The 15,569-nt window shown below is 37.3% G+C and overlaps 1 protein-coding gene across 1 annotated transcript in view; it reads left to right on the plus strand.

The window, feature by feature from the left end:
• The window catches only part of LOC104273768 (neurobeachin-like), a gene marked incomplete at its 3' end in the record, with an annotated part of 79,060 nt that overhangs the window by 50,172 nt on the left and 13,319 nt on the right, over positions 1–15,569 (plus strand). The window contains exon 8 of the mRNA XM_009869198.1: positions 6,521–6,688. Within this exon, the coding sequence (XP_009867500.1) occupies positions 6,521–6,688 (168 nt within the window). The remainder of the gene's footprint in view (positions 1–6,520; positions 6,689–15,569) is intronic.

Raw genomic sequence — 15,569 nt, forward strand, 5'->3', positions numbered from 1 at the left:
AGCAGTAGACATTTCATTTCGGTGGAAAGGATCCTATGTGGTACTGTGTAACATACAGTGGGATCTTGTTTTTCCCTAGCTGACAATATTTCCCTCTGTTCATACATAATTTTTGCTTGCTGCAGGCATATGTAATGTGTAAATTTATGTAGGAGTAAATACAAATCCTTATATACAACCTACTTGCACATTTATGTATGTAAACATTTTCTTCAAACAACAGCAAGAATTTCTGCATTTCATCCTGAGACTTACCAAAGCAAGTAGAGAACAACCTAGAAAACATCAGAGGTGCAGTGACATAAATCAATGAAATTTAATCAATTGATTAACAAGCTTTACTAAAATTTTGTGCAAATTAATAAATGGCCTACAGGGTTTCAGTGTTGTTTTATTTGATTGTTCAGGTGTGTCTTTTACACTTCTATCTAAACATAGAAATGAAGCTGGAAATGATTTTCCATCAGAAGAGATTCCTTTAAACTTGTGAAAATTAGACTTATAAAGACCAGAAAATACAGTCAATCAAGTTACTTTTAAAACCTATTACAGTAGCATCTAAAACACTCACTGTATACATCAGGGGTCATTGTAGCAGTTTTATTTATCCATACAAAGCTAGACTGATTACTTCAGAGTTACTCATGAAACATTAATAAAGCACTATGTTCAATGCTAACATGATTATGGTCTGACCTCGGCGATGGCACAAAGGACAGAGGCAGAAAGTGTCCCTGATAACATTACCCTAATGCTGGGCTCATCAATCATAATCTCCCAGTTTACTAGGAAAAAAAACCAAACACACTAACCCACGCATAAAACCTTCCACAGATGTGCATCTGTAGTCCTACTCAGCCTCTTGGTCCCCACAGACTTAGAGCAGTCCTGAGAGCCAGAAATAGAACAGATTCAGTCAGTAAGTCAAGCATGTTAAATCAAGGCAGGGAACACCACTGTGAAACACTGAAGCAGAGCTTTTATAATAAGCATTCTTTAGTTTTGAAACAAAAGATGTGAGATTGTGTAATTCAAAGTTAATTATAATGATATTTTCATTATGGCTTATGCACATATTAAATTACAAATTACAGCGTTGAGTAAAATGCATTCACCATAAATTGCATTTCTGAGAGACTAAACGATGTCCTGTTTTTGTTATACATATTTTGTTGCTATTACATAACTGTTAGTAAGACTGAATTTCCTTTCTGTCTTTGAAATGATTTATTTGCGCTCTTCTGCTGCCAATTACATTTTTGTACAGTTCCCTGGCTATTCAGAAGCATGCGTAGTATTTTACAATTAAAAAGCTTCTTGAATAGGCATTAGAAACGTCTATTATGAAATCTCTGTTGTATGAGGATCTAGAAGATTTATCTTTTCTCCTCACCATTCAGCAGCATTTGACGTTCCTTTTTTACCAGATAGGCATTAGATAAGATTTGTTATTATTTCCTCAGTAGTAGCTTTTATTTTATTTTGTGTATTGCCGAGATTTGTTCTCAACACAATTAAAACTCGTTCAGCTAGCAAAGGTTTCAATCTAATTTGGAGATAGTAGTGATGTTTAAAAAAACTCTCTATATCAGTGGAAAGTTTATTTACATATTTACATATTCAAGACGCTCACATAAAGGATCACTTTTGGTGCAAACATCTCTGAATAACCCAAATCTTTAGAATGCACTTCTATGTCGTATTAAAATATTAGTTTGATTAGACTAACATAACTGATTTCAGATATCAATATTGCCCATTTTATTTTATGACAAGAGTCAACAGTCAACAAACCAAACGATGTGCTGTTGACAGTGAACAGCTCATAAATTTTCAGGAGGCACTTACATGAAGCGGGAGCAACCTGTGCATTAGAGCAAATTAGGGAGAGAATTCTCCAAGTATCACATGAGTAGTGTTACGGAAATACTTGGGAGCAAAAACAGGAAACCAGGTCATATCTGACATCAGAAGTTTTTTGCTGACAGGACCGGCCAACTGGTGACAGTGGGCAAGGAGAGGGCTGAGGTGCTCAACAACTTTTTTGCCTCAGTCTTCACTGGCAACCTCTCTTCCCACACCTCTAGAGTGGAAGGACTGAAAGACAGGGCCTAGGGGAGAAAAGTCCCTCCCACTCTAAGAAACCAGGTTTGTGACCACCTGAGGAACCTGAACATACATAAGTCTATGGAACCTGACAAAATGTATCCCAGAGGCCTGAGAGAATTAGCTGATGTAGTTGCCAAGCTACCCTCCATGATATTTAAAAAATATCACTCTCCATGATATTTGAAAAGTGATGGCAGTAGATGAAGTCACTGGTGACTTGAAAAAGGGAACGTTGCACCCATTTTTTAAAATGGGTGGAAAGGAGGTCCCTGGGAACTAGCAAGCTGTCAGCCTCACCTCTGTGCCTCGAAAGATTGTGGAACAGATCCTCCTAGACGCTATGCTAAGGCACATGGAGGCAATTCAAGAAAGCCAGTGTGGCTTTACCAATGACAACTCCTGTCTGACCTACCTATGATGGAATGACTACATCTATGTACAAGGAAAGAGCTACTGATGTCACTTATCTGGATGTCTGGAAGGCGTTTGATGTGGTCCCCCACAATGTCCTTCTCTCAAAACTGAAGCGATATGGATTTGATGTGGGAAGTGTTTGGTGGATGAAGAATTGGTTGGATGGTTGCATCTAGAGGGTAGTGGCCAACAGCTCAATATCCAGCTGGAGATTGGTGCCAAGAGGTATCCTTCAGGAGGCCATTCTGGGACCAATGCAGTTTAGTATTTTCATCAATGAAATAGACCGTGGGAGGAAGTCATAGAGTCATAAAACCATTAAGGTTGGAAAAGACCTTTAAAACCCTTTAAAGACTCCAAGCCTGTAGTATTGCCTGGGGTTGTTGAGACTGAAGTACAGGACCCAGCACTTGGCGTTGTTAAACTGGTCCAGATCCCTCTGTAAAGCCTTTCTACCCTACAGTAGACCAGCACTCCTGCTCGATTTGATGTCATTTACAAACTTACTGAGTCTGTACTCAATCCCCTCATCCAGACCATTGGTAAAGATGTTAAACAGGACTGGCCCCAGTACTGAGCCCTGGGGAACACTGCTTGTGACTGGCTGCCAACTGGGATTAACTCCATTCACCAGAACTCTCTGGGCTTGACCAGAGAAAAACTTGACAACAGGACCCAAGTGAACCTCATGAGGTTCAACAAAGCCAAGTGCAACACCCTGCACCTGGGTTGGGTCCATCCCTGATATCAGTACAAGCTGGCGAATGGAGAGAGATGATGGAGAGCAGCCCTGTGGAGGACTTAGGGATGCTGATATGTGAAAAGCTGGACACAGGCTGGTGACGTGCGCCTGCAGCTCAGAAGGCCAGTTGTATCCTGGGTTGCATTAAAAGAAGTGTGGTCAGCAAATTGAGGAAAGTGATTCTGCCCCTTTACTCCACTCTTGTGAGACCACACCTACAGTACTGTGTCCAGCTCTGGAGTCTTCAGGACGAGAAAGACATGGACCTGTTGGATCAGGTCCAGAGAAGGGCTGTGAAAATGATCAGAAGTATGGAGCACCTCTGGTATGAGGAAACACAGAGAGGGTTAGGGTTGTCCAGCGTGGAGAAGAGATAACTTATTGTGGCCTTTCAGTACTTAAAGAGGGTCTGTATGAAAGATGGACAGAAACTATTTATCAGGGCCTGTTGTGACAGGACAAAGAAACGGTTTTAAACTAAAAGAGGGTAGACTTGGACTAGATAAAAGGAAGAGGGTTTTTTTCACAATGAGGGTGGTGAACCACTGGAACAGGTTGAGAGATTATGGAGGCCCCAATCACATTCAAGGTCAGATTGGATGGGTGTCTGAGCAACCTGATCTAGTTGAAGATGTCCCTGCTCACTGCCAGGGGATTGGATTAGATTACCTTTAAAAGTCCCTTCCAACCCAAACTATTCATTGGTTCTCTGATTCTAACACCAGGGAGAGGATGTGTGAAATATGGTCATTCGACCCAAGCATTTATTTTTCCATATTTACTACCCACCCTTTAAATAGTCACGATGTTTTGCCATTTTACTGAAACGCTGTCAATATTCTAAAAATAATAGTACTATTTTTGACCAAAGTGAACACCTAATTTTTTTTTTCATTAATTACTTTTCAGTAAATATATAATATATGCAGATGCAAAATAAACTTACAGAGAGTTTGGAGGAGGAAGAGAACACAGGCTTCTTGCTGTAAGTTGGTCAGAGATGGAAGCTGGAAAGACGACAGGCTTTAAATTATATTTTAAGTTTTATTACATACAAAGGAGCATTAAAAATTGAACATTTAAACGTTGTGAAATGCTTCATTTATGGTTGCTGTGACATACTTAACTTTATCCTTACATGCTAGCATCCTGCATGCCAAGTGATGTAAAAGTCCTATGACAAAAATGGTATGGGATGATGAAGCTGCTGACTATATCATGTTGCACGTACACAATATAATGTAATTAAGGCTCTGATGTTTCTTAATTATTTGTTGGGAGACATGATTTGGAAACAAATAGCATTAATTTAATAGTATTTACTATTAAGTAGTACTAATGCTATTTAAATATTATTAATCGCAATTTGCATATGATGGCCTCTGAGTTTGAAAAGGAAACAATGCATTTTTGTTTGGTTCTCTGCAACACTTCTTTAAAGCTTCTTATGCTGTGCTGAACTTCGGCTCTTGAAAACTGAGCTACTTGTCAACTATTAAGCCTGAGCTTTCCCATCCATTTTCCTCAGATACAACAGTCACTGGTTTCGACAGACGAGGGTCCAGTTTTTCACCAAAGCAGCGCATTACAGGGATAATGTCTGAGGAATGATGGCATGATTACCCAGGGAGCCAGACCCATGGGGCTTGCCCTGTCTGAGGCTATTCATGAGTGGGGACTGGTGGGCAGTGAGCTGCTGCCGGTGGGCTGTGCATGGCACGATGCTGCAGTGTCTGGTGATTATCTCTGAAGCAGCCTCCTTTTGATGTAAATGAATAAAATGAAAACTTTTTCTTTTTTTTTCAAAGTTTATCGGCTTGTAAAATTTGAACTTTCCTGGGGCAGACATGACACTCTGTCCTAGCTGAAAAGTGTTTGTGCGGAATAGTAGCTCTGCTAGAAACAATGGAGGAATTAAGATTTTTCAGGGGAATTAAAGGAATTAAAAGTATTAGATAATGTAATACAGAGGGTTGCTTCCAGCACTGACCAATCACTGGCACAAGTTTCCCGAAAAGGCTGTGGAGATGCTCAGAAGCCATCTGTGTACAATCCTGGGCGGCTTGTTCTAACTGGTCCTGCTTGAGCAAGGAGATTGGACCAAGGTATTTCCACAGGTCCATTCCAAACTCAGCCATTCTGTGATTCTGCAACTTCAATTTTTTATTTCTAACACACTAACTGCAAGTTTCTTCCCAGATCTGAGAACTGAACTGAATTTGTTCTGATCAAAGGGAACTAGGTATATGAAGCTGTACAAGATCAGAACTGTGATGGACAAGGACACATGAAAACTTGGCCAACAGAGCATGAATGTTGCGTTTAATACCGTTCCTGTTTATCACTGTCCTTCTCTAAAGGCAGCATTAGAAAAGAAGGAATGAGTGTGCAAAGATGCCATGTTAAACAGAGAAAGAGTCTTTATAGGAGAATGATTTGTGTGTCCAGGTATAGGTTCAAGGAAAACTTAAGACAGGTGGTCTGGTAGAGGGGTAAGGAGAAACTATGTAATGCCTTTCAAAAACTCCAGTTCAGGCAGTGATACCTACTAAGGATGCCAATCATGATTCAGAAAGGCACAGTGGTTGGATCAGGCTCAACAGTAACACTATAATTTTTTCGTCTAAAATGAATCTCTTTCCGTATGTTGAGAGAAAGAATATAGGAACAGCAATCCTTGAAGCCATTTTTAAACTAACTAGCTGTGGCCTTTGTTTTGATAAGTGAACCAACATAATGTCAAAAATGAGTGTGAAACATGCTTTTCTCCTTTGAGAAATCAGTCACAATTTACACATGGAATCCAGAATTTCATTTTGCCTATAGAGCTTTTTAATTCTCAAGTTTCTGGTTTAGATTTAATATTGATTACAACTAGCTGGAAAATGAGTTAGAAGATTGGAGTTTTGAAATTGTTTTCCCATTTTCATTGTTTGTTCTTCACAAATTACCTAACTTACTTAACAAGACCAAAAATTAATAATTAAAACCCTTGCAGCTAGGAGAAATCCAGTAGCTGAGAAAAACAATTAGCATGATATAAAGCTGAAGGAAAGAATATCTTTTCAGTGTGTTTCTCAAAATAATTAGTACTGGGTTTTAATGTTTGAAGGATTTAAAATATAACAAATAAGTCAGAACAGGAAATGTAACAATACACGTTATATTTCCTCAGTTAATAGGCAAAGGTAGGATGTAATTTAAGTATGAAATAGTAAGATGGATTTTACTTCCTAACTCTAAGTTCACTTGCAGGCCCTGGAAAGCGAGTTTGTATCATGTCAGCTTCATCAGTGGATTGACCTTATATTTGGCTACAAGCAACGAGGACCAGAGGCAGTGCGTGCACTCAATGTTTTCCACTACCTAACGTATGAAGGCTCTGTGAACCTGGACAGTATCACTGATCCTGTCCTCAGGGAGGTAGGTGTTTACTGACATTTCATCCTAAAAACTGCTGTCATCTCACAAGACATGCTACTTTTTCCATCTTTCACTGCTGGAGAAAATGATTGTGTGTGACTTGATTTAGAACTTAGGCTGTAGGTGACTTCAGAAGCAAGAGTTAATAAATGAGCAATAAAACACATGTCCCAAAGTATTTTCTTCGCTTAAAGTTGCTAATATATTTAGTTGTCAGCTATAATATGGGAAATTATAACGTAAAGTATATTCTGTAATAGATATTCTGCCATTTTTTACACTTTACTTTTGCGGCAGGGAGTCTGGATTAAAAACGATCTCTAAGGTCCCTTCCAGCCTAGGCCGTTCTATGACTCTATAATATGATTATGGTCACTTAGTAGAATTGAAAAGCTAAAAGAAAATGCATCATAGTCATAGGGAGAAAGATGTAACCTTTTCAGACAGTAATGTTGGTTAGAATATGTGTGTGAAAGAGATGTATTTGCAGTAACGATTATTCAAATTACTTTTGTGTTAATCATGTAAAGTACAATCAAATTGTTAGTGAAATAGAAAATGTTTGCTATTTGTTGTGCATACAAGTATTTGTATATATGTATGTGTGAAATATATATGTGTGCGCATAAACGCAAGTAAGCATTTTAAATTTACGGGCAAATTAAAAAAAAATTGCACTAGCTATACAGATACATGTTTCCTTCTAGTGCTGTATTTGTTTTCAGTCAGCTGTTAATTTGAATGATCATTTTCTAATATCATCCATTCGTTGGCTAAAACAATTGAAATTTGGTGAAAAGTGTGAAGAAGCAACAGCTGCTAGATGAGTACCGCTGTGATGAAGCTGTACACACAATCTTCCATTCCCCCAGATAGCTGCCATCTGCTGTATGCAAAACAGTAATAATTTATACATTGCCAGGCGATGGGTTTTTGTTTGTTTGTTTGTATATTTTCCAATCTCTGAGACAGAAATATACAGATGTCAGAAAGAAACAGATTCTAGAAAGCATTCATATTCATCTAAATATTGGGTTTGGGTGTGTTGTTTTTAGTAGTGTGTTGCATCTTCTTACATTTGGTGCTTTTTCAGGAATAGAACTAAAAATAAACACATTCAGACCTCTGGATTTTCACACTATGCACTACAAAGCTTGCATTTTGTAAACAGGGTTTTCTTAGTTTTAAGAATGGCCAGAATCACTCTTAACCCTCTGCCTCAAATATTTAATATTAATATCTACATAGTTTTCTAGATTCAAAACTTTGCGCATGAGAAGAGTCAATAAGGTACAAAACTGGAGATATGAGGGAGCAATGCTTTTTAAAGTATAAACCAGGTGTCAAGCACCATGAATACAAGGGATTTGTGCAGCTTAAGGTCCTGATTTGCATGGGCAGACTCCTATGTCTTGACTTTAAGGGTCTACTCCCACAGGGCAGCTTGTAGGATTGAGGTCTATCTATCTGTCTGTGCACCTTATTTAACATCTTATGACATGATGAGACTCTTCAAGTCTCCTGTGGCTCTACTTACATGCATAACTTGTCATCAGAAATTTAAAAAAATTCACAGAGATGTTTTTGTTCACTCACTTGTACATCTAACCCATGCCCTGTCAGTCAGTAGCGCATGAACCTCTTCTTAGGCTATTTACGCCATGTAAACTTTGAAAAGTACATATTTACCTTCGTTACCACCAGTTAGAGTAGTAAATAAAGTTTACTGTTAGCAATGAGAAAGCAACATGTCCAGAAAAAATGAATCCTCCTCTTTTTTGTTATATATGGATACCTGGCTGTAGGCATGCATTGAAAAATAGTACGCTTTCTTCTCCAAGAGATCTCAGACATTGGTGATTAGTGGTTTGTCGTAAAAAGGTTAAAAAGTACTTAAAAAATAATTTAGTCAGAAATTGCATGTGTAATATAGATAGATTTAGAGCTGCCTTCTGTTTCCCTGATCTCTTTTTATGAAAATAGCAAGCATTCTCTGGCCAGTAATAAAGTATTTGACATCTTGATTATCTGCTTTATTCTGGTTTTACTAGATGTTCCAGAAAATAAAGTAAAAGCAAAAAGACCTTTTAAAAGCCTCTGAAGGCCACTTACAAGTCCAGAAATGTAAGGATAGGAACACTAGCACCTTTAAAAATAGTGATAACAATTGCTTAGTATGTTTTACAGTGGCAGGTGGTGGTGTCTGACATCTTAACTTGGAAACACTGCAATTTAAACTTAATTGAGTTTTGCAGTTATCTAGGAAAATGCATCTCTTGGTATCCAAATGCTCGGAATGTTTATTTTCTAAATAAATTGCAACATTTCTGTTCTGTCACACAGAGGATGGTGAATGCTCTCAATAAACCGCTGTAAGATAAGCTGATCAATACAACCTTATAGGCAGCGGTTGTTATCAGACTAATGGACTCAAATACAGTGGTGGCCTCGTCACACTGTGGCCATAACTAATTTCATACTGAGCTCAGTTCTAGCAGAAGCTGTCAAGTGAAATAAGGCTCCAAATAAAAAAAACCAAACCCCTCCCGTTTAGGTCTGAGCTTACTGAAAAACATCATTTAAGAAGGGAGATCCCTGTGAGCTGTTCATGCCATACCTTGGCCCTCTCGCTTTCACCCTTTGCTTGAGCACCTCACGTAGCCACTGAGGAATATGTTGGTTTTAGCTTTCTGAAAAGGACTCGGTAGCCTTATAGCTGAAGCAAAAATACATTCGCTGACGGGATAACTCATCCCTGACATTCTTACATCTTTCTCACATGCATATGGGAGCCCTCTAAGAAGTCTATACTGTTCAACGCTGGAGAAATGACCATCCTGTGCTTTTGTTCTGTTTGGATCTATTTAATGGAACACTCTCCATCTGGTGCGCTATCTTCATTTTCTATTTTGCAAATTCACAATGGGTAAATCCAGAATGCTGGGATAGCATTGTTTTAGATTACTAAAGTCTAGGAAATCACATGTCTGCACCTGTAATAACTCTTTGGCATCTGAAGATCTGCACTGGATGTGTAAAATATGCTGATTTTATGTAAACATACTAATTTAGATTTTTCAAACAACTTTGTAGCTTTCTGTTACCAGAAAAATATTTGGTCGGTATAATTTATTTTAAATAGTGATGAGGGTAACATGAAAGTCCTGACTCAAATGCTCCACAGAATGTATAAAATTTAATTTTGTTGTTCAATTTGTTATGATTAGAAATTGAAAAATTCTCCAATTCTGTCTCTTCTAATGACCTCTCTTATTATGCACATTGCAAAACTATCTTCATATTGTAATAAGGAGGAGAAAAAATGTGTAACAAAATTTTTTTCAGGCCCCAAATTATTCTTTTTTTTTTAAATCATTGCAATCTCTAGTATTCTATTTGTAATTTTTTCCTTTTTTAAGGTAGAAGCAGTGATGTGAAAACTAAAACTTGAAGAGCAGCTTAAGGATATTGATTCATTCTTACTTGACAGGTGAAATCATGGTTGCAGCACTAACCACAGCAATTACAGCATTAAAATGTCAAGAAATTAGAGGTCAGAATAACAGATAATTTTCTTCCTTTTGTCAGATTAAAAATTGACATTCTTTGACAGCACAGGATCTCTGGCTGAGAAAATTATGACAGCTTAACTCATCTTGTACTTGTAAAGCAGTAATTGATAATGAACTTTACCATGACAGTCTTCTCCTGTGGAGAAACATGACAGAACATCCCTGGTACAAAGCCTGTATCTCTTTTTAATATGTAAACAATAGTTATAGCGGACATTAGATGTTATTTGGAATTGTCTTTACTGTTAGTTTACATCATAATCCAAATCCTTTCCACTGGACAGATTTGGCTGACTTCAGGGTGTTGGTGCTGAGAATGTTAATGTAGAAAGAACAGTATTGGAAATGTAGTTTATTTATAGTGCTTCGATGTTACTGGTTCACTTCTTTAGGAAAATACAGTTCCTCCCCTGGTTTCTTCTGGAATGTCTATTGATTGTAGGAGCCTCATTTTTCCCAAATGCCTGGAAATTTGGGTTCTCAAAAATCAGTAGAGTTGTGGGTTTTTTTCAAGTTAGGAACTTGTTTCTGCATGATGCAAAATGTGGGCGCTGCAAGGGAGCAGCATGATTATATTGGTCATTAGAAAACGCAACAGAAGAGCTAAAATTATTTTCAGTACTAACTTGCAGATGAAACACAAAATAATTAAGTGGGCAGCTAGTGCGTAAGAGATAATCACATTTGCTGAATTAATCACATTTACTGGACATCTAGTGTGGAGTAAAGTACTGTTTCAAGTTTTCTGTTCATTTAAAATCTTAGATAGGCTAGATCTCTATTCTCATTTACTTGTTTTTTTTTTCTTTTTAGACTTTCTGCTTATGATTAGAAATGCATTTAAAAAATCGGGTGAAACATTATATCGCACGGCTGTTGGTTTGCCCTAGACTTGAGGCTGACTTTGTGTCATCCTTGTGTTCCATGCAAGCTGCAAGTACAGCTTCACAGTGCAGGACCTTGAATTCCCTGCGACTGCTGCATCTTCACCAAACACTCACATCCTCCCAGTCTGACAGGAATTGCAAGTGCATAGGAAAGCAAAGGCGGTGGGAAGCTACTGGGCTCACATATTTGATCCGAACAGCCACCTGTCAAAATACCTGAGCATACTCGCAACTCACCCAGCAAATTGAAAAATGATTAAAATTGCTAGTGTTTGACAGGCAGTTGCTATGCCCGTAAACTAATCCTAGCAGGACAGTTTTTCTGGCAGCTAACAGAGCCTATGGCCTATGCAATATTTATTTCTTTGGTGATGACTTGTTATTTAGCATATTTAAATAATTTGAAAAGTCATAATGATGCGATAGTATTGCAGTGTTTTTCAGTTACCCTCATTTCTGGGTTTTATTTTGCTTCTTATATTTTTTTCTGTTATCTCTTTCTTTGATCTGACAGGAATAACAAAGCATCCCTCTGGATCTGCTATAGTGAAATATGCCCACAGGAAGCAGAGTAGATCACATCAGTTTTCGCTTTTTTTTTTTTCCTCCTCCTTTCCTCTTTCCCCCTCCCCCTCCTTGCTGAAACACTCTTTGCTACTACAGAGGGCTGACATGATAGGGCTGTCAAGACTCTGCAAGATAGATATATCTTTAACAAAGGGAGCTGGAATGCTTGCCTTTCCCTGGCAACTGAACCTGGCAAATTTATGAGGAAAAAATTAACACGCTATTCCAATAGCAGTGTATAACGCTTTCAAGCGACGCCAGCCCTTGCAACCATGTGCTTGTTCTTGCTTTCTCTCAGAGTTATTCTTATTTATTCTGATTGCATTTTTAACTTGTTAGATCTTTTTCTTCTGGGCGCTGCTTCTTTGATGTGACAAGAATATCAAAACCACCCCTATGGATCTGCTTGATTGAATTGTACCCACAGCAGTGGCCACTTACATGTTCAGTTGTGGTTAATTGCCTCCATACAAGGGATGGTCGTCTTTTCTAGGAGCAGTCCTGCTTAGGAATGAGTACAGATAGTGGTGAAATAAGTAGGAAGCTAAAAATACAATTGATGCCCATGTTTTTGAAGTTATTTGAAGGAATCTGTATAGAAAGAACTGTTATTCGAGTAAAAGCCATCATCAAAGTAGAAATTATTTTCTTATATGCTCAGGCCTCTGCTCTTCTCTAGGAAGTCAGCATCCTGTTGATTTTTGTCGAAAAGTCTACATCTCTTTCACTCCCAGATACTGTGTTTCCAGTCATAAAAAACAGATATTTTTTTCTCCAGAAGTATACTGTCTGGGGGAAAAGCACCTTGCTTACTTTGTAGTATTTCTGGCACGTGAATCTGTTTTTTGTGCATTAAGAAACTGTCAACAGAAAACTAAATGGATTTTGGTGTTTCACACTGGGAGCATCTATGGATATAATAATTTTTATGTCTTTTCAGTGAGTTTCCGAATTCACTATCCTCTTCTGTAAATCGGAAAGGAAGAGGTTTTACTTGCTGTCACTTTGTTATGATAGCTCTCTGTAGATCAAGATGAATGACACAAGGATTTTTTAAGGGTAAGATATTTCTTTCTGTAGGTAAAAGTTCCTGCAGAAAACACCGAATACAGGAGGAGACACCTTAAATCAGATTATTCAATAAGAAATTAATGTAAATTAAGAAATTAAGAAATTAAGGGGAAATGGCCTCAAGTTGCGTCAGGGTAAGTTTAGATTGGATATTCGGGGGAAGTTCTTTACTGAACGAGTGGTGAGGCACTGGAACAGGCTGCCCAGGGAGGTGGTGGAGTCACCAACCCTGGAGGTGTTTAAAAAAAAAGTAGATCTAGCACTTGAGGCTATGGTGTAGTGGTTAGGCATGCTGGGATGAAGGTTGGACTAGATGATCTTCAAAGGTCCCTTCCAACCCCTAACATTCTGTGATTCTGTGATTCTGTAAATTGCATGAGGTCAGTTACCATTCAGTAATTCCCCAAAGTATAGGCTTTTATTTTGAATTTAATGTGTGCTCTTTTACTTCTTTCTCATTCAGGGGAAAGAGCTTTCAGAAGGTTTTCACAGCAGAATAACTGAAACATTTAATTATTAATCTAATTTTACTATGAAATAGCTTTTTGGGAGCATCTACCCTAAGTAACACAAGCCATTTATGAAAATGAATCGTAAATCATAATCTGATCCGTAGGATTCCAAATTAAAAATATCCTTCTACCTTTGATTAAAACAATTACCCACAGTTAGATTAATGATTGATCATGATATCTCCAGTTAATTAATGTATTAGAGATCAGGTGGTCAGTATTTTAGAGAATCTGTGCTGATCTGAATTCATGACCATTCATGGATTGTGTTGCTATATGTTGATGGGAATTCAGAATCTTTTCATAATTAAGAAAATACATCATTCCTGGAAGTAAACAAATTGTAGCATACAGGTGAGGTTTTTTGGTCCAAAATTTCATATTAGATTTGGGATTTGCTTATTATTTGTTGTACTCTTGATTAAAAAGCTCGGCGTTGCTCAATGTATGCCAGCAGCCATACATCAAGCGTTCAAACAACCTATACCCTGCTGAGCTGATGACGCTTCAACTAACCTATTTGATAAATATTGCAGGTAATTCATTCATCAGAGGTGTACCGGTGTGTTTTTAAATAACTCATAGCCCAGAAAAATGTCTCAAGCTACTTTGAGGAGTATTTGGAATAAATTGTTGGGCTGCTTCTCATCTACATTAGAAATTTCAAATGCATTTTTATCAACATCCTGGAGTCCTACTCAAATTGAATATGAGAAGAACATCATTAACTGCAATTGCTCTCTTTTATTGCAGAAATATATAAAATATAGGTCTTGTATATGAAAATTCTTTCTTTATTGCCTGGTTATTTTGTTTTTCTCTATATGGATAGCAGGTACCAGTTATTGATTTTTAAAATTGGCAATAAGCATTTTAACATACATTTAAAGTAATATTTTATATGGGAGAGACAGAGAGAGATGGAATGAAAATTACTGCAGCTGATTGTAACAGAAATAGCTGGAAGGGGCTTCTTTTTTCCTATTAGCACAGATTTCAGTTATATTATGCTGTCATTACCTCAGCATAAATTAACTGTTATTCAAAACATTTCACACACAGCAGTTTATTGGAACAGATATTACTCAGTCTAAGTATCTAGTCATTCACTTAGAAAGACACAAAACTGAGCTTTCTAAATGTTTTAAACATATTGATAATGTGCCTCTTTAATGCCATTTTGAAGCCTGTGTACAGTATATCTATATTATTGTTTTCAATTTATGTCAAGAACAAAGTGAAGTTTTGAAGAATGCGCTCTGGGAAATAATCCAAACAGAATTATTTCTTCATAAACTAAACCCTGAAAATAAATGAGAACATTTATTTTAAATGTAACAGTAGAACCTGTTTCCAAACCTGAAATTCTAATATACACTTAAACTCCATGAATATTATATGTGACATACTTCAGAGTGTGTGTTTGAAGTGCTTCCCTCTCAGTCCTTTTTCACCTGTTAGTTTTGAAGGTTTCCCTATTCTGAGGTAGTTTTTGTGTCCTGCAGTGGATAAGCTGAAAGCTGGCAGATGATTGGAGCCTCATTCTGAACACAATTTGTAGTAAAGAGTATGTGCTTTGCCAACTTCAGAGCACCTTTGTAAGGTGGGAACAAGGCCAGTGATTTGTGATAGAAAGATGAAGCTGGGAATAGAAAGATAAGCCAGCATTTACTTTCTTCTCAGATAATAAAGAGAACCAATAATATTATAATACCACATTCTTAATACTATAATACCACATTCATTGACAAGGAAAGATTTTACACATGCTTTCCTTTTCTTTTGACAAAGCAGAAACAGAACTTGAAGTCACATTTTTTATTTTGTATAGTTTTATATTTATATAAAAAGAACAAAATACACATAATATATACTTTGGTTTATGGAACCCATTCTGGTTTCCTCGCATTAAAAATGTGTTTAATGATCATGTTTTATTTCCAGGAAAAAACTTGAAGAAAAAATTCATAGCTAAAATGCATTCTGTAATGATAAAATATGCCTTCATGTTTTCTTACTGCAGAAGGGCTGTTCTGTTGTTTGCTTTTCTGTTTTCCTCATTTTCTTTTGTGTTTTCCTACAGGAGAAGTTCTTAACAGTAAACTAAGTAGAAATAAGTACGATGTGTATGTTCTGTGCAATGGGTTTATGAAACCTGTGTGAGTTTTCCTTCCAAAGATATCAGTGTCCCTGTAGTTCAAAACACTACCTGTTTATGACCATCTGAATTTTTGTCAACTACTGGCCAAATTGCTGTCAGGTATGAACAGTC

Source organism: Apaloderma vittatum, unplaced genomic scaffold (genome assembly GCF_000703405.1).
Source record: "Apaloderma vittatum isolate BGI_N311 unplaced genomic scaffold, ASM70340v1 scaffold5320, whole genome shotgun sequence".
In the NCBI taxonomy this organism is placed as follows: Eukaryota; Metazoa; Chordata; class Aves; order Trogoniformes; family Trogonidae; genus Apaloderma; species Apaloderma vittatum.